Consider the following 18,865-nt stretch of genomic DNA (forward strand, 5'->3'; position numbering starts at 1 on the left):
GGATTCCATGGATTTTTTGTCGCATGGACAGATCAAAAATGACAGAGGAATTGCAGAAGTATGGGAAGCAAACTTGTTTGGAGATGCCTGGTGAAGGGTGCACGTCGTGGGTAAGGTACTCATGGTATAAAGACATAAAACTTGACTGAGGAGTCAGTTGGAATAGATTTTCGAAGTTATCAATCACCAATGGATTCATGATCTTGCAACGGATGAGAAATCTGTAGGATAGTTCTGTGAACCGAAGAGTAAGCGGGGGTACTCCTGCCAAAACTTCGAGACTCGTCGTATGTGTCGAATGCAAACACCCCATGGCTATACGCAAGCAACGATATTGTATTCTCTCCAGCTTGAGAATATGAATCCTGGCAGCTGATCGGAAGCAAAAACTGCCATATTCTAACACTGATAATATCGTTGTTTTGTACAACTGAATGAGGTCTCCTGGATGGGCACCCCACCATTTTTTTTTTTGAATTATATATTCATGGTTTTATTATATTAAACAATGACATTTTCCTGCTTTACGCTTTCCCTTTTTGCTTCAGAACTGAAGGACAGCTCCTTTTTCATTTTTTTTTTATTCTATTTTGAAATCATCCGGTCCATATTTTACATCACTTAATGCATTCTTCTTGCGATTCTTCGTTAATAATCGTATGGTTTTGGAGTACTGCTTGTCTAGTGTTTTCACATCTCCCAAAGGAATAGTCCACTCTAGAGAACAAGGGTTGGCTCTGGTTGGATCTATTTGATCCATATAAGCAGGAATTTCTACACCCAATCTTTTTGCAATTTTTTCAATAATTGTATCAACATATGTTGAAATAACAAGATCTGCTTTTTTATCATGCTTTGTCGTTTGTAGATTACAGATGACTAATCTCCCACCATATCGTTTATTCCTAAGAGGAAGATTACCACTTGGCACAATCTGCAGTGTTGTTCCTAGGCAGATATTCAAATCTGCCAAAGATGAGTGCATGAAAGCTAAATCCAGATCGCTCTCAGGCAAATCATGTTCCCAGTCTAGAACATTGTCAATTAAATTTCCTCCCCGACATGCTCTTAAATTATTTGTTCCTTTGCAAACCTCGCCGGTCAATTTCTTTCCTACAGAATTTTTGTATAAACAATAACTCAAAATTCAGATGTCTGATGAAAATATGATGTTTGACAATTTTTTGGAAAATGAATGAGCCCTTTGGGAGAAATAACGTTTCAAATTTTTGTTTTGAGATATAAAGGATTTTAATATTAAATTCAATTTTTGAATAACATATTTATTTATAAAGTTATTTTTCCTGAATGTTTCATTTATTCATCAACAACTTTGTCAAACATCATATTTTAATCAGACATCTGAAATTTGAGTTACAATTTTTGAAAGGAAGATCGATGATTGTGAATGCGCTGTTTTAAAAAATTTATCTTAGTTAAAATTGGTCATATGATAATGAACATAGTGTTTCAGGTACTTTCCATCAAAAGTACCATGTTTCAAAAAAAACCGGAGAGGGTCGGGTCAGCGGCTGGCTGATTTGGGGTGGAATTGCTCTATAGCGCCCTTGGTCACGAGACCATGTGAACCAATGAAAAACAAATACAATCAATTATCACCGAAGCAAAATCCAATTTTTGCGCATTTTATCAAAGAAGAATATTCTTTCAAATTTGCTTCGATTTAATATGTCGATCATCTGAATCGGTACAATAGTTCAAAAGTAATGGATGTTTAAAATAAATCAGTTTTGAAGAAAAGGGGAAAAAATAATTTTTCGGACCGTCGATTAATTTAAAAAAATCATAACTCTGATTTTTGGATATGTCATGCAAAAAAGGTTAGCTTCAAGGGGGTATACACTATGAACAAAACGAAAAGTTTGTGATTTTCGCGATTTTTTTCTACGAGAAAATAAATTACCATGATTAATCTGATATCATAGTTTTTTAGGTAAATATTACTTGAAAAAAAATAAATAAATTGGTGCCAATTGGACTGTCCCCTGAATAGTTGCAATCGGTTTGTTGAACCCTCGTAGCCAAAACCTTGTAAACTGGTGCGAGTTCTGCAAGTTTTTCTAGCGGACCGATTCCAACCAACTGTTTTTTACGTGATCTTGGATATACTTTCTGTCATCGTACGTAGGATTGTTTTGAAAGACTTTTTTTTAGAGAAATGGCGACATTTTTTTTGGAAAAAAATACGCATCAAAAAAATCCTACGTACGATGACAGGAAATTTAGTGGAGAATCTGGGAAAAACTATTTCAGCAAAATCGGTTGGACCGTTCCGGAGGTAGAACTCCCACCAGTTTGCGAAACATGGATTCGAGAAGAACGCGTTTAAATTTTTAGATACATTTATTTCGTTTATTTTACATCGTATGCTCAGTCTGCAATCTTGTCCTTCAACGCCTAAAAGGTAACCTTCCTGTCACTTTTTTGTTGACAAATTAGACTTGCGGGTTTCTCTAGCTGCTTCTGACATTCGCATATCTACTCGTTCGATTCGTTCCTTATCCGATTTTCCGCAGAACTTGTTGCACTACGGTCCAAATTCAAGCTTTTTTCATTATCTCCCAAAACGCCTTGTAGACCATGACTGAAGTTATAGGTTGCTATATTTGCTGCAAAAAAAAACATGTAATCGCTCTGGCCACGATAGTAAGCGAAGTTGTTCGAATCTGTGATCGACAAATTCACATAAGAACAATTTAAAAATCAATCTAGATGTATCCATCCATTATATTGTTTGATAGCATTGGTAGCCAGGAGGATATCCATTCCCGTAAGCAACTGATGCAGGAGTTGCGCGCATTTTTTACGCGCTCCTTAGCACGTCCCTAGGGGCCGACTTTCAGCTTTTTGGTAGAAAAACGCTGGCTGACTGAGACTGACAGTTACAAAATAAGAAAATAAAAATATATACCGTTTGTTTTCGGATGTTTTACGAAATGTGACTTTCTTGTCAAATTTCTGACTATTTTCTATTTATACAATGAGTATCTTCAGGATTTGAAACCGACACTGATATTGTGCAAACGCTCTTGATGCGGCCTGAGTGGAAAGCGCAGCAATAAAAATCGGGGCTCAACGTGTTAAGCAAAGAGTTCCACTAATTGGCTAGTAACTTCGGAACGGAACATCGGGCATACCTGGGACAAAAACTACAGTAGAGTAGACATCCCATAGAACATTTTAAACCAGAAATATAGTTTTAAATTATTTCAAATGTCTATAGTGTACTAACCCCTTAAAAAATATTAAAATTACATCGCTTTTGGTCCCGAAAACAAGTAAACTTTAAAAAACGGATACAATCATTCATTACGAAAATCAAATCCAATTTCTTCGCTAGTGTAATATTTTTTCCAAGGAGATTAGCTCATTGGCTTCAATTTGATCTATTGATCGTCTGAATCTGTCCAATAGTTCCAAAGTTATGAGTTTTTGGAAAAAAGGAAAATAAGTTGATTTTTCGGACTAAAATAAAAATAAAAATAAAAAATATGGGTCTAATATTTTGCGATAAGGAATAAAGCTACCACTTGTCACGAAAATCTGAGAACCACTATAGCGGTTTGGCATGGAATAGTTGAACATACAGATGTTAAAAGCATAAAAAAATCAAAAACAAACTACTGTCAGAACAATACCGAACCGAACATTAGTGGCACTGCAATAATATAAGCTATAAAGAATCTAAGTGCCCAAAGCTCTGGTGGAAACAGCAAGAAATTCTATATTATGAGTTTCTACCAAACAATCAATAATTAAATTCCAACTTTTCAGGTCCACAACTGGATGAATTAAAGCTAACGATTCAGGACAAACGAACCAAAAAAGCAGGAAAGATGTTTTCACTAGCACAATGCCATACCTCATGTCTCATAAACAAACCGGCAAAAAAATTCCGAGTTTGATTGGAATGCGTTATTCTATCCGGCGTACTCGCCAGATATTCTGCCTTCAGATTACTATTTATTCACTTGTTTAGATCTCTGCAAAAGCTTCCAAGGGTGTTCGAATCTTTGGACAGCATGAATTGCACCTTGACTCATTCGATGGAAACCAAACAAATTCTAAGAAGGTAGCATTTTGAAGTTGCGTGAAAGATTACTAAAGGTTGTGGAACAAAACGGTACAAACGTATCCTCTAGGATGCCAATGAAAATGGTAATCTCGAATTTCAACAAGTTACCCCAAAAAAGGAAAATCTGGGACTTACTGTAAATCTCGACGTGTCATGCAATTATAATGCCAAATGTCTGGCATGAAAAAAAAATTGAAAACCCCGATTTCCGGCGATTTTTCAGTTTTTAAAAAACTCAAATTTTAACGTCTGCGACACTAATAAATTAAATGAGGTACGAATGAGCTAATATTTTGCATAGGGTATATTATCGTGCAAATCAATGTTTTCATTGAAAAATCGAGATAACTATTTTTATTGGCACCCAAAACCATATGTTTCGTCTCGTATTCCGAAAGAAAATCTAAGTCCCTAATCTAAGAGTGTCGATTTTTGACAAAAAAAAAATCCATGATGACACTATATCTCGACGTTTAATTTTCAATTTTAAGACATTTGGCTTAAAAAACGCTCAGACGCTCAAACGAAACCCATCTCAGGTTCCACTATTCGTCGAAGGCCTCCCAATCCATGTGGGATGGCCAATGTTCCAAGCTTTATCAGGATAAATCGAATGCATTTAAAGTTTTCGGAAAAGTTGAACCATTGAGAATTTTCAAATAATTTAGCCCTTGAGAATCAGTTCAAAAATTTGATCAAAGGGAAAAAACGTGCTTATTGGCGAAATTTCGTGGGAGGTTTGTCACGAGAAACGTCAATGAAAAAATTATGGAAAGTGGCTCGAAACATGGGAAATCGTTCTTCAACGAATGAAAGCGAGGAATATTCACATCGATGGATTTAAAATTTTGCACGGAAGGTTTGTCCCAATTCCGTTCCCGTACAAAAAATTGTTCGAGATATTTCACAAGATAGGTGCGATCTTGATTCCGAGTTTTCGATGGTAGAATTCTCTCTTGCTCTCCTTTCATGTAACAACTCTGCTCCGGAATCGGATAGAATTAAGTTCAACTTGCTGAAAAACTTACCTGATGTGGCGAAACATCGCTTTTTGAATTTATTCAATCGGTTCCTGGAGCATAATATTGTTCCAGATGATTAGAGACAAGTACGAGTTATAGCTATTCAAAAACCCGGAAAACCCGCGTCCGACTTCAATTCGTACCGCCCAATAGCAATGCTGTCTTGTATACGGAAATTGTTGGAGAAAATGATCTTGTTTCGCCTTGATCGATGGGATGAAACAAATGGCCTACTCTCAGATACACAATACAGGTAAACTTCGATATAACGTACATTTCACTTTCAAAATTGTACGTTGTATCGAATTGTACGTTACATCGAAGCATAATAAAGTACTCACAAACGTAGTCTATAATACATAATTGTGTTGCTGTTTTAGTAAATTTTATGAATAACTTCAATCAGAAGACGAAGCCAGCCTGTCTCATGATGTTTCCCTTCGTACTGTTGATTAAAGCTTGATTCATTTAGAATCAGGAATCACAAAACCAGCTGTATTTCGGGATTGATTGAGCTTGAGCTTGAGCTTGGGTAGACTGTACAATTCGTAGTTGCTCTCCGTGATTGACCTGAACCAACCAAATTGCACAAAGAACACACAGAATGACGCTTGGGACTAGCAAATCATTCTCGTTGTGCATTTTTCGGTGATTCGAGCTTTAAATGGTCAATAACGACGCCGGCCATGTCCTTACAGTCACCAGGGGAAGGGAAGGAATGTTAGTATGATATTCGCCACCCGAAGGCCAGAAGGGTCGCCTCTATAGCGTGGTTCCCTATCGTTTATCATGGAAGGGATATTTGTTAGTGGGATAGGTTAAAAATCAGGATTCACTGCGGTAAGTGATGTGATTCTGTAAACGCGGTCCATCTTTTAAAACCTGTTAAAAATGTAAAAATATTATAGAAGTAATTGAACTGGCTATATATTTTATTACGCACGTACTGTTCAAAACTCTTAAAATCTGTCGTACTGTATTGCATTCAATCGCGACGACGAAGAGTTAACTGTGGGAAACTTGAAAAAGTAACCGAGAATAATCATCTATACCTAATTGGACCAGTGATATATTATATATATTCATCATCGAGCGTACTCTTTATCGAACTCCAATCGTGACGATAAAGAGATATACTTTAGAAGCCTGAGGAGGCCACCGAGAGAACTCCTATAAAACCAATAAGACCGAAAATATATATTGTTATTCATTGTCCGTATTGTATATCAAATTCCAATTGCGCAATTTTAGCTTAGAGAAACCTTAGAAGGTAACCTAAAGAACTCCTATAAAACTAATGTGAGCGGAAATTTAAATCGTTATTCGTCGTGCGTATTCTTTATTGAACTCCAATTGCGACGGCGGAGAGTTATTTTTAGAAAAATGAGATGATATCCGAAAGATTTACTCTAAAACAGTTCGGACCGGTGATATATTCCGTAATTCTTCGGACGTACTTTTTATAGAACTCTATTCACGACGGCGCAATTGAATTCAAGAAATAAAGATATAAACTAGAACTAAATAATTAAATACATAATGAATTAAAGTAGTAAAAAATTGAAGAACAATTGAAGCACACGAACAATAAAACAACAAAACAAAAAGCGCTATGACAGAACAACAAAAATTCAATTTGACATATTTATACACATATGGAGTTTCATTGCAATGATAATTTCTTATAATGTATATCGGTGATCTGGAATCTAAATCAAAAAATTCAATTAAAACGCTGATAAACGAATGGCCGTTATAAAGCGATGTACATAGCCAACTACCAGAGGAATGCCATTATTTCATACACAAAATTACACAAATTAAAAAAAAAATAGCACAATAATAATTGCTTCTGAAAGAAAATATTGTAATTTAGTTGATCATGAGAAGAAATGGGTGACACATAGAGACAGTTTTTCGTGCCTTCAGAAGATATTTGAAAAAAAAATCTGGCCACCATGAACACTAAAAAACATCATACATATGCACACACATATGGAAGAGAATCAAAATCACAAAAAATACAAACCCTTACAAACCAAAAACAAAAACACATACACACAGATTCTTACCACGCCACTAAATAAAACTGTAAACCTATAATATATGTGAAAGGGGATATAGAGAAAACTTAGCTGGTTCCTTTCATGGTGATATTACCGCTGCGTTCTCATGTAGCATAACACGAGAAATATGCGTTCTCCACGAAATAAACACGCCATCCAAGTTCTCCTCAATACATTCACACGTCGAATAGAGGAACTTCACCACATAATGAAAAGCGCGCAACGATCACGAACACAACGACACACATAGTTTTCACAAGTAAAGATGGCTTCGCACGATCGATTCAACAATTCATCCCTTTTTATCATTTAATCAGGGAATCCAAGTATGTTTCTACGAATTTCGACTCCACTTAGATAGGAACCATATTTTTCACTCATTTCACAAACCACAAAACTCAATAGCAACAGACAACACAAACATTCAAAGATATTAACACGGAGCGAAAATGCACACATCCGCTCCATTACGTTGCTCGACCCGAACACCAGCTGTATTTCGGGATTGATTGAAGGTACAAAACTTGTTTTAGCATCACAATATAGATAATTCATTGTTCTATCAGAAAAAAAATATTGAAGAAAAATGTCCTTTACACTTTGGATATGTGTACGTTATGTCGAGGTAAAATGTACGTTATATCGAGTGACGTTATATCGAGGGTACGTTATATCGAAGTTTCCCTGTATGAGTTCCGCAGGGACAAGGAGACTAATAATTGTCTTGGGTTGCTTTCTTCAGAAATTGCTTCTTCAAATGGCTTACGCCGAAAAAAACAAATGGCTTAGTATTCTTGGACATAAAGGGGGCCTTTGATTCTGTTTCAATAGAGGTTTTGTTAGACAAATTACACTCTCGGGGTCTGCCGCCTCTATTGAATAATATGTTATATAACATGATTTCAGAGAAACATTTCAATTTGTCTCACGGGGATTCGACAGTAAGTCGGATCTCCTACATGGGACTCCCCCAGGGCTCATGTCCAAGCCCCCTTTTGTACTTCTATGTAAGCGACATTGACAATCGCCTTACATAAAATTGCAACCTAAGACAACTTGCAGATGATGGAGTGGTGTCTGTCGTAGGATCAAACGAATCCGACCTGCAAAAACCCTTACAAGATATTTTGAACAATTTTTCAACCTGGGCCATTGGGCAAGGGATCGAATTCTCTACGGAGAAAACAGAGATGGTGGTTTTTTCTAGGAAGCATAGACCAGCAAAACCAAAGCTTCAACTTTTGGGTAAACCGATCACTCATGCTATGTCATTCAAGTATCTTGGGGTCCACTCCAAATGCACCTGGGGGTCCATATTAGGTATCTGAGTAAAAAATGCCAACAAAGAATAAACTTTCTCCGTACAATTACCGGCACCTGGTGGGGAGCCCATCCCGAAGATCTTATTATGTTGTATCGAACAACTATTCTCTCAGTGATGGAGTATGGCAGTTTCTGTTTTCAATCAGCTGCCAAAACACACGTCATTAAACTCGAGCGAATTCAGTATCTTTGTCTCCGTATTGCGTTGGGATGTATGCCCTCAATGCATACCATGAGTCTCGAGATTTTGGCAGGCGTACTCCCACTAAAAGATCGCTTCGATTTATTATCTCTTCGGTTCCTCATCCGGTGTAAGGTTATGAACCCATTGGTGATCGGAAATTTTGAGCAACTGAGCGAGCTAAATTTTCATTCTGGATTTATGAGCTCATGTCATGAATTCATCTCCATGCAGGTTAATCTTTCTTCGTATATTCTCAACAGTGTTTGTTTCCCTGACTACATCAATTCCTCTGTGCATTTTGATCTGTTCACGAAGGAGAAAATCCATGATATTCCAGATTATCTTCTATCGGGGATCGTTCCTACGATCTTCAATGCAAAGTATGGACGTATCAATTGTGATAACATGTACTTTACTGATGGGTCCTCTATGAATGAGTCCACAGGATTTGGAGTGTTCAACGTATTTTTTAGCACCTCACACAGTCTTCAGTATCCTTGCTCAGTATATATTGCTGAATTGGCAGCGATATACTGGGCGCTAGACAGCGTCGCGTCACGATCTGACCCTATTACATTGTAACGGATAGTCTTAGCTCTGTCGAAGCTATTCGTTCAGTGAGGCCGGAAAAGCACTCGCCGTACTTTCTTGAGAGAATACGACAAATTTTGAGTGCTTTATCCAGACGCTGTTATGTCATCACCTTTGTCTGGGTCCCTTCACATTGCTCAATTCTGGGTAATGAGAGGGCTGACTCATTAGCAAAGGTGGGTGCGATTGAAGGCGACATTTATCAGCGTCAAATCGCCTTCAATGAATTTTATTCTTTAGGCCGTAAAAATACAATCTCTAACTGGCAACGCAAGTGGAACGAAGATGAATTGGGCCGGTGGTTTCACTCGATTATCCCTAAGATTAGCCTTAAACCATGGTTCAAAAGTCTGGACTTGAGTCGGGACTCTATTCGCACCTTCTCTCGGCTCATGTCCAATCACTGTTCGTTAGATGCGCTACTCTTTCGTATTCATCTTGCCGACAGCAATATCTGTGTTTGTGGCCAAGGTTACCACGACATCGAACACTTTGTTTGGTCGTGCGAGGGATATGTTGTTGCCAGATCGAATTTAGAAAACTCTCTTCGGGCCAGAGGAAGGCAGCCCAATGTGCCGATGAGAGATGTGTTGGCTCGACTAGATCTTGATTACATGCTCCAAATATATGTTTTCCTTAAAACTATCGATCTTCGAGTGTGATTGTTCTTACATCCTTTTCCCCTCCTTTTCGTCCTTTGCGAGCTATCGGTTCTCCTCCATTAGAATAAGTTGAATTGTAATACATATTAGATGTAATAATAGTTTTTAAGAATTGAGTGTGAAGTGTGAATGTGAATGTGAATGAGAATGTGAGTATGAGTGTGAATATTGTTACAATCTCCTTACATCCCTTCCTTTTCCTAATGAAAATGTGTCACCCTTCTAAACTCGAGTCGACCGCGAGTAAACGGTTTCCTATTTTATTAACCATAGAATTAAGGAAACATGTTAATATATGCTAGTAGAAATATAGTTAAGAGTTTAGCTTCTTTAAACTTATGGAACTGAGCCTGTAAAAATAAACGATTTAAAAAAAAGCTGATATTTCGCAAAGGGTGTTTTTTCGAGGTGGTGCTCATTTTTTATAGGATAACTTTTTGAAATTTTAGGGTCGATTTTCCCATACGTTCATTCGCACCCTTGTGTCCTCCCATAAAAATGATACTTTTCATTTTTGCTAAAAATCAGCACGAACTTTCCGGAACAACCCTATATTTTCAGTTGGTCTTCATAATTTAGTTGTAGATATTTTCAGTTGGTCTTCATAATTTAGGGAATCATGAACATTTCCTAATTCTTTTATTGTTGCTACAAATTCCGGCTACTGAACGAAATCTACTAAAATAAACTGACCAACAAAATGTCCCGCGTAAGATTCCGTCCCGCGAAACGTCCCGCATTTGACAAAAGAAACGAAAGGTCCCGCGATATCAATATATTTCAATATCACAATTTGATCATGATGATTTTCTTGAATGGATGAACCTCAAAAAAATCTTTTATTTGTCAGACTGTTCAAGAGAGCTTCTAATGCATCCAAAAATTAATCCGTTGAGCTGGTTTCATCGTACCGACATTGGGCTTTTTGTTTAGAGAGTGTCAACTGGAAGCGACAGCAACTAAATTGGAAAATGATTTTTATGAAAGTCCCCTATTGATTCGCAAGGACCAACGTGAGTCAGACGAAAAGTTCATCTTTGGTCCCCCAGCTCGGTCAGGGCTTAACGTTTTAAATAAGCCGGAAGAACTAGTATATACTCGACAGGAAGAGGGAGAGTTGTTTGATGTAGTATCGTAAATGAAGCTCTGGGCGGTCTTACGGTAGTTGGCCGGAACCTGAACCATGACCGATGAAAAGATGTATATCGGCGTGTTATTTTACCTTTTCGTGACTTTGGTGGTTCTGTCTCTCTATTTGGGCCATTCGCCCAAAGTTTTCTATCTGGCGCAGCTAGGGAATGTTGGGAAGATTGGTGGTGCCGATACTCGCGATAATGTTTATCTCCAGCCAATCCATCCTCCAGTGATCCTTTGGCATAATGGGCTGATCCCAGGTTCGGCATAAAGACCACATCACCTTCTCGACTCCGGCAAGCACTTCGTACTATATATCTCCCCTTTCACCATATGACTTGAAAGAAGAGTGGCTTGGACATTCCCTTCACGTCTATCAGAGAAGGACCTTCTTTGAGAACTTGATGTGAATGATATATTCGACATCATCGCTTACGTGGGGAACGTAAAGTACCCGGTCCCCTGCCATTCGTTGAATTCTAGCAACAAGTACGTCTCTGCTTTCGTTATGAGTACGAAAAGAAGTTTTTCACCAGCACCTCAAGCTACTCCTTCTGGGTAATTGCCTGCTGCTCAGACACGGCCGGTCTCGTCTGACGCTTCCGCATTGTTGACGCTTCCGCATTAAAATGTCCATTTTGGCCAGATTCTTCTCCACCGTTTGGCCGGTTGCTTCGATTTCCCGGCTTAAGGAGCGACAAAGAGATGATATTGTAAATACCAGATCGGCTGTATCTGGCGGACACAAAGTGCCTCACCCAACTCAAAGTGCCAAAGACCCAACTCCTTCGCTGTGGGGTCGAGCTTGCAGTATGGAAAAATCATCAAGTTGCTTGACAGTGCTGCTGCTGCGAACCGACAGCCTTGAATCATTTTTGTTGTAGACTTAATAAACGTGAGATTTAAAGAAAATTTGTTCCTATAAATTATCTTTCATCGCCATCCGAAATTAGTCCATTTTTTTGAATGCCTACGTTAACACTAAAATCGATAAAAAATGAATTGGAATTTTCGAGCATTCCATTCGGTAATTTGAAGAAAATTGTAGAATTGGAATCGTGCTTGCCAGGCGTAAATGCTCTGATTGAGCGAGTAGTTTTCGGGCGTGAACAAAATCTAAACCACCGAAAAATCACAAGTGAGTGCCGATACTCAGAAAGAAATAATACTGATCAGTTTAGACTCGCTAAACTATGGTTTATGTTCACATAACGTTTTGTTTTTTGTGTCCCGCGTTAAACCTCTGACCATCTGGTTACTTTATACTAAAATAAACAATAAGTTTCAAAATAATGTTTCAAATAAGGATTGGGCGATCTTTATAAAAAGATCGTTGGGATCGATCCACTGATTAAATCGGTACCGATTCTTGTTTTTGGAGCCAGTTCTAGAAAACAACCTTTCGCCTGTAATTGATGTCAACGTCAGGTTCAGTGATCCTATCCGCAACCGGTTACAGTTCATCCCCTCAGTAGCTGCCGCTAGTTCTGTCTCTGTCAGCATTTTTACAGAAGTAAATCGTAGAAGAAGTGATTCAAATGTTGACATTATGTTTAGAAAAAAATGTTAGGTGGCCTTTGGTGAGATAAACCATCGATGTATAATGAAAAACAAATCTACGAAAAGATCGAAAGCACAAAAATCGATTTTCTCGATTTTCTCGAGTACGAAAGAACTATCCGAAAATTTGCAAATCGGAATGGAAAAGATCGATCTTCTAAGAACCGATTCGAGATCGCCCAATCCTATTTCAAATCCTTATCCTACGTTATGATTTCGCTATTCGAAATTCCAAACATTCCGAGTGACGCCATTGTTCGCAAATGAAGCAAGCTTCCCTTATGGAAGGAGATTACGACACCGCTTCATGTTTTCCAAAAGCACTATCGCGACAGTAATCATCAGCTCTCAACATTCTAACTCTAGTCATTGGGTCAATCAAGCCAATGCATTTTGGGAATCAATCTTATTCACGTTTCCAGAATATTCTCCTGTTTCGGAGACCACTAATCAGACAACAAATTGGCACAAATAGTGCCAATTCTTTATCAGTATCCAAAGAAAAAGCAATAACATGGAGGCTATATAAAGCCGAAAACTTCATCGAAAGGATAACATATTACTTCACACTATAAACTCAAAGAACTTGAACTCATTTCTAGGATTTTCACTCTCACTTTTTACCACCACATGGATAATTTTTCTCCCTCAATCGTGTATTTCAGACGTAGAAAGCAGCGTCATTTGTGTTGGTGGGCATATCGTTTGTTTTGACGCGAGCCTCACAATGGAACGAGAGTAAAAAATGAAAATGGTAACCCAACATTGCTCCTTCTAAACATTCGATCAGTTGGTGTTAGTAAGAAGGAAACGTTCAAGTTCATGAGTTTGTTTGGGGCTGGAAAATTCTATTCTCAAATGCAATGTTTATTTTACATCAACGATAAAGCGTGGGAAGGGTTCTAAATTAGTTTGAGTTTGAAGAGTATCCCGTTTTAGAAGATTCCACGAAAAAAATAGTCCTCCGAACGATAAGCTAAAAATATGCTTTCATTTTATTAGATTAGTTTTGAAGAAACAAACTACAGTATAATCTCGAATATCTGCGGTGCGGATGATCCGCGAACCTGAGCTCTATAGTAATTCTATGAGCTTTCCCGAAATTCGTCAGGAAGTGTTAGGCTCTTGATCTTTAGGTTTGGTCATGGCTTACACATTATCTGACCACCGATGTACACGAACTTATATATGGATAGTTTAATGATTTCTATATTGATAAAACATAGTTTTCATTTTCATAGTTATCCAAATATCTTTTTTCGTGTTTGCACCGCATCTTTTTTTTATCCTTTATTGCGTTATCAGCGGTTATCTTGCCAATCAAATACTCGGATAATCGGGGTTCTACTGTACTTAAACGCTATTGATTTATTCAAATAATAGTGCTTCGAATTATCAAGATTCCAAAACCTCTCCACACAATCTAACATTTGAAATATCATAAAAGAATAAAAACATTGAAATAGCGCTACTGGAAAACCCTATTTTTAAACACCAACCTACACCCAAGCAAATTCCAGCAGTGTGTATATTTGTATGTTTGGAAAAGTGCGAGAACGAGAGACAATTTCCGAATTATCATCTCCACGCATGTCTTCTCTGTTTGCATAAACATTACTCCCCGTTCTCGCGAGATCATATCGTTCGTTTATTATGTTTTCCGGGGGAGCTCTGTTATTTTGTGGAGAGGATGTGTGTTTTTCATTTCTCTTTTTCGCCCACTCTTGCCCGCATTAGATTTGACATTGAACTTGAGACGCCATTGCCGAATATATGTATGCACCAAAGTTGGGTTATGATATTCGCAAGGTTAATTTCCTTTACCGGTAAAGGGCCACGGGGAAAGGTATTGGAATATTGTTAAAGTAACGATGAACTGTTTGTCTATTTATTTTAAAAGTTAACTAGTTTTTGGGGTGTCGTTTTCTGTTTTGTGGCATGTACTATTGCAATGTGGTCTTTTGATTATCATTGGATTGTTTATCGAAACATTTCTTTCATATTAGGTAAAGGAAAAAGAAATACAAAATTTTTAAGTAAGCATCATAACTTCATTTAGAATAGTTAGAATAATCCGACTAAGGTCTAATATGCTCCGTTTTGTTCGATAACTTGCAATAGCTTCGTGCCAGAGCCGAACTATAGAGTGAGTGCATCGAAACATCTCAATCATGCTTTCGGTGCCTGACGATTCACTATAGAGCTCTGTGGCTTGGCATTGTTTTGTAGGAACACAATACCTTTCATGTTGCCAAATTGTAGTCATTTCTGGTCTGATAGTAGAGGTCCGAATTTAGTTTTAGAATTCAGAATTCGGCCATATGGAAGCTACTATGGGACTGATTCGGGAGTTTCGAACTGTATTCTCAATAAATTTTATCCGGAACCAATTTTTCCCACTAACGTTTGCATTAAAAAAATGGACTTTTTTCGGATGGTGATAAAAAAAAATTAAGACAGATTGATTGAGATTGAAATTGAGTTTGAAAAATTTCCCATGGAAGGTAATTATATCAGCTTACTTGCAAAAAAAATTCTACGCTCTCGCGAGCGGCCTTCCGGCCATGTCGGACGAAAACATGCATGTTTTTGAGTTCTTTCTTCGTTTTATTTATCGATTCCTTCTCAGTTTTCGCCACAAAATTGTTGGAGTAGATCTTACGCTTCAGGTTTGCCCAGAAATTCTCGATGGGACGCACATCGATATTCAGTCGCTTCATCTCCTCTAACGATCGCTTCGATGGTATGAACGACGCAACTTCCGGCAGGAACTTCATACTATAAATTTTCCCGTTCACTGCCAGTCCGGAGCTAAAGAAGAGCGGCTTTAAAACCCCCTTCTCGCTGATTGTCAGCCACAGCAGCACCTTCTTGGGGAACTTGGTGTGTAAAATAAACTTCACTTTGGAGCTCACTTCCTTCGTAGGGAAGTAAAATACGAACTGCCCTGCCAGTCGTTGCCTTGCAGGGTGAGATAGGTCTCGTCGTCCATCACCACCGTCACGCCGCGATTCATCGGGAAACTCGACTTGACCATCTTATTTAGCTGCTGCCGCTGCGTCATTGCCTGCAGCTCCGAGACCGTTGGACTGGATTTCCGCTTCCTGACATATATGTCCATGTTCGCCAGGTACTTTTCACTGTTTGGCCGGTTGCACCGACCTCCCGGCCAAGCGCAGGCAGCGATGTAGCCACTTTTGTAGTCGCTCAGGGTCGTCGGCCGTCCGGAACTGTGCTTTCTTCCGATGCTCTGATTATTGCCCAATAGTGTCAAGATGTTGTAGACGCCGGATACGCCCGGAAAGTGCCGAACGATGTCCGCTTTCATCGCGGTGGGGTACCATTCTTTGAACGTGTACACTTCTGAACGGAGTAGCTTCACTGTTTTCGTCATCACGTCATTTCGTAAATTTTTTTCTTATGACTTATGGGTTACTATGATTGATGCCGCATGGGTAGTTTCGTCAGTGCGTGTGAAGGTGAACCCATGAAAAATCGGTAATTTTTGGCCTTTTTTTCATGCAAACGTTACTCCACCACACATTTCGACCGGAATGTTGCGAACTTCCCATTGGATTTTGTCTCTGAGCTCGAAATAACACGTTCACCAAACTTACTTTTCAATAAATCCATTGTAACGTGCGCTGTGTGGAAAGTGTGGCAAGTGGCGCTCTCCATTGACGGTCGTTCTCATCAACGACGATAAACGGCCCAGTCACTCTTTCGGTAAGAAAACCACACCAAATAGTATTTTTGCGAATGCAATGGTGTTTCTTAAAGCGCATGTGGATTTGCATTTGACCAATAACGCATATTTTGTATTTTGATATATTATGATTTTGTGATGAAAATCATCATTTTCTTCAAGATTCGCCCAATCGGAGAAGTTTCAGCGTTTCATATGGTCAAGTGACTTAAATTCTTGAGTCAATTTGATAAGGATGTAGTCCGAGATCTTTTCTCAAAATACGCCACAATGAGGTTTGGGAGATGCTCAATTCTTGAGAACACCTTGCAGTTGACTGATTTGGGTCATCTCGGATGGATTCACTTGCAGCCGCGATATTTTCGTTGCTTCGCGCGGGGCGGTTTCTCGTTGGCACAGGAATAGCCTACAGCGAAAATGTAGATTCAAATTTGGTCACTAAATTATGCACAGCCAGCCTGCTGGGCTCCCATACAAATGAGACAAAAAATTCTGCATAACTCAAGAACTAATTAAGTAAATGGAACCAAATTTGGCATGTCGAGATTTGAAGGGGCAAGGAATGTTTTTGTGGTGGTTCGAAACTCCTACCTCTTCTCTAATGGGGAGCTACCATTGCTTCATTGCTTCGACAACTCGCAAGCAGATCGGTCGAACCTATATTTGATCCGATACAGGTGTTTTTTTTACATCCGTTTCTAGTGTGTATTTTTTCATCTGGTGCGCTGCGAGCGAAGTAAAGCTCATAAAAAGTGGTGCGCTATCGAGACAATCCGGCAGCAAGACACATCATCACACACGCTACACAGCGGCGGCAAGTAGAAGTTTATTTTCCTCTTCTTCCATCATTCTGAATAGCTTCTGTGCACGATTTACACCATTGTTTAAACTTTGTGTTTACCAAATCGGCAAGCGTTGGCATTAGGGGTGTCCATTTTGATACATCACCGTTGAACTATTATTGGAACTTTTTTCATTTTCAAATTACACATAATAACAAAAATTGAAATAAATAAAATTTTCAACAATAACTAATATAGTAATATAATTTCTTTTACTAATTTATATTTTCCAAATTATTATATTCTGTTCATATCGAACAGTTGTCTACTTCTTCGTTTTTATTAATATGGCAGAGGGCGGGGAGGATCCCCCATCCACGCCAAAGAATATATCAGATAATGAACCTCCTCCTGAAGAGCAGGAGGATGAAACAGAAGATGAGGAGGAAAATTCTGTTTACGAGATAGAAAGCTCTGAAGATGAGGAAAAAGACGAGAAGCAGGATTTTCGTCTAAAAGAATACCCTGATGGCGCCAAAGGCCCATTTATCGTATACTTTAGACGAAAATCCAAACCTCTTAACGTCATTCGCATCTCAAAAGAGTTGACACAGAAATTTTCCGAAGTTACCGAGATTACTCGGATGGGGCCAGACAAATTACGAGTTGTCGTCTCCAGCAGAACCCAAGCGAATGAAATAACGCGCTGTGATCTCTTTGCGATCGAGTATCGCGTATACGTACCCTGTTGCAACGTTGAAATAGACGGTGTAATAAACGAAAAGGGTTTGACTCGAAAAGAGATACTCGATGGTGTCGGTCGCTTCAAGAACTCTTCACTTAAAAGTGTGAAGATTCTTGCATGCGATCGACTGAAATCTGTGTCACTTAAAAATGACAAACGAGTCCTCAATCGGACAAACTCTTTTCGTGTGACATTTGAGGGTTCCGCCCTTCCTAACTACGTTGCAATAGGTGCACTTCGTTTACCTGTTCGGTTGTTTGTACCCCGGGTAATGAAATGCAACAAATGTATGCAACTCGGTCACACGGCCGCCTATTGTTGCATCAAAAAACGTTGCGCAGATTGTGGAGAGAGCCATGATGAGAATCCTTGCCCGAAAGAGCGCAAGTGTCTTCATTGCGGCGGGACTCCTCATGATCTTACTCAATGCCCGGTGTACATACAACGAGGGGAAAAAATCAAGCGTTCCTTAAAAGAACGTTCCAAGCGGACTTATGCAGAAATGCTTAAGAGTCCCGTTCCAACGACTCAGGACAATCCCTACTCCATTCTGCAGAACGACGAGCCTGTTGCTGACGCTCCCAATGCAGGAAGTTCCGGTACATCGCAGGGTGCCATCAGGAAAAGAAAAATTACTTCTTTTCCTTCACTCCCCAGAAAGAAAACCGAAACTTCCCAAGTTGGAATGAAAACTCGAATCGAACGTGCTGAGAATAGACCGAAGCAAGTACCTCCTGGTTTAAGCGGTTCTTCTACGCACCAGGGGTCCTCAGCACTTCCCGGAGCAGCACCCAACACGTCTGCTCCTTTTTCGCGGTCGAGGCAACAGCCACAATCTGGCTTGCTTGCGCTTTCTGACCTGGTGGACAACATTTTAAATGCTTTAAATATAAACGACCCTCTTAAAAGCATAGTTTTATGTTTGCTTCCGATTGTGAGAACATTTTTGAAAGAAAAATGTGGTTTTTTGGCAGCGTTCATTTCCCTCGATGCC

The 18,865-nt window shown here is 39.0% G+C and overlaps 2 protein-coding genes across 8 annotated transcripts in view; one reads left to right on the plus strand and one right to left on the minus strand.

Annotated features, from left to right (window-relative positions):
* The window catches only part of LOC129770193 (protein argonaute-2), a 115,411-nt gene that overhangs the window by 36,884 nt on the left and 59,662 nt on the right, over window positions 1-18,865 (plus strand). The window lies entirely within an intron of this gene.
* LOC129766170 (NAD-dependent protein deacetylase Sirt6-like) lies at window positions 581-3,888 on the minus strand. Its single transcript, XM_055766638.1, has 2 exons — window positions 3,884-3,888; window positions 581-1,139 (listed from the first exon to the last, which is right to left on the minus strand). Exons 1-2 carry the CDS (start codon window positions 3,886-3,888, stop codon window positions 581-583), a joined length of 564 nt encoding a protein of 187 aa, XP_055622613.1.

This window comes from Toxorhynchites rutilus, chromosome 2 (assembly GCF_029784135.1).
Source record: "Toxorhynchites rutilus septentrionalis strain SRP chromosome 2, ASM2978413v1, whole genome shotgun sequence".
In the NCBI taxonomy this organism is placed as follows: Eukaryota; Metazoa; Arthropoda; class Insecta; order Diptera; family Culicidae; genus Toxorhynchites; species Toxorhynchites rutilus.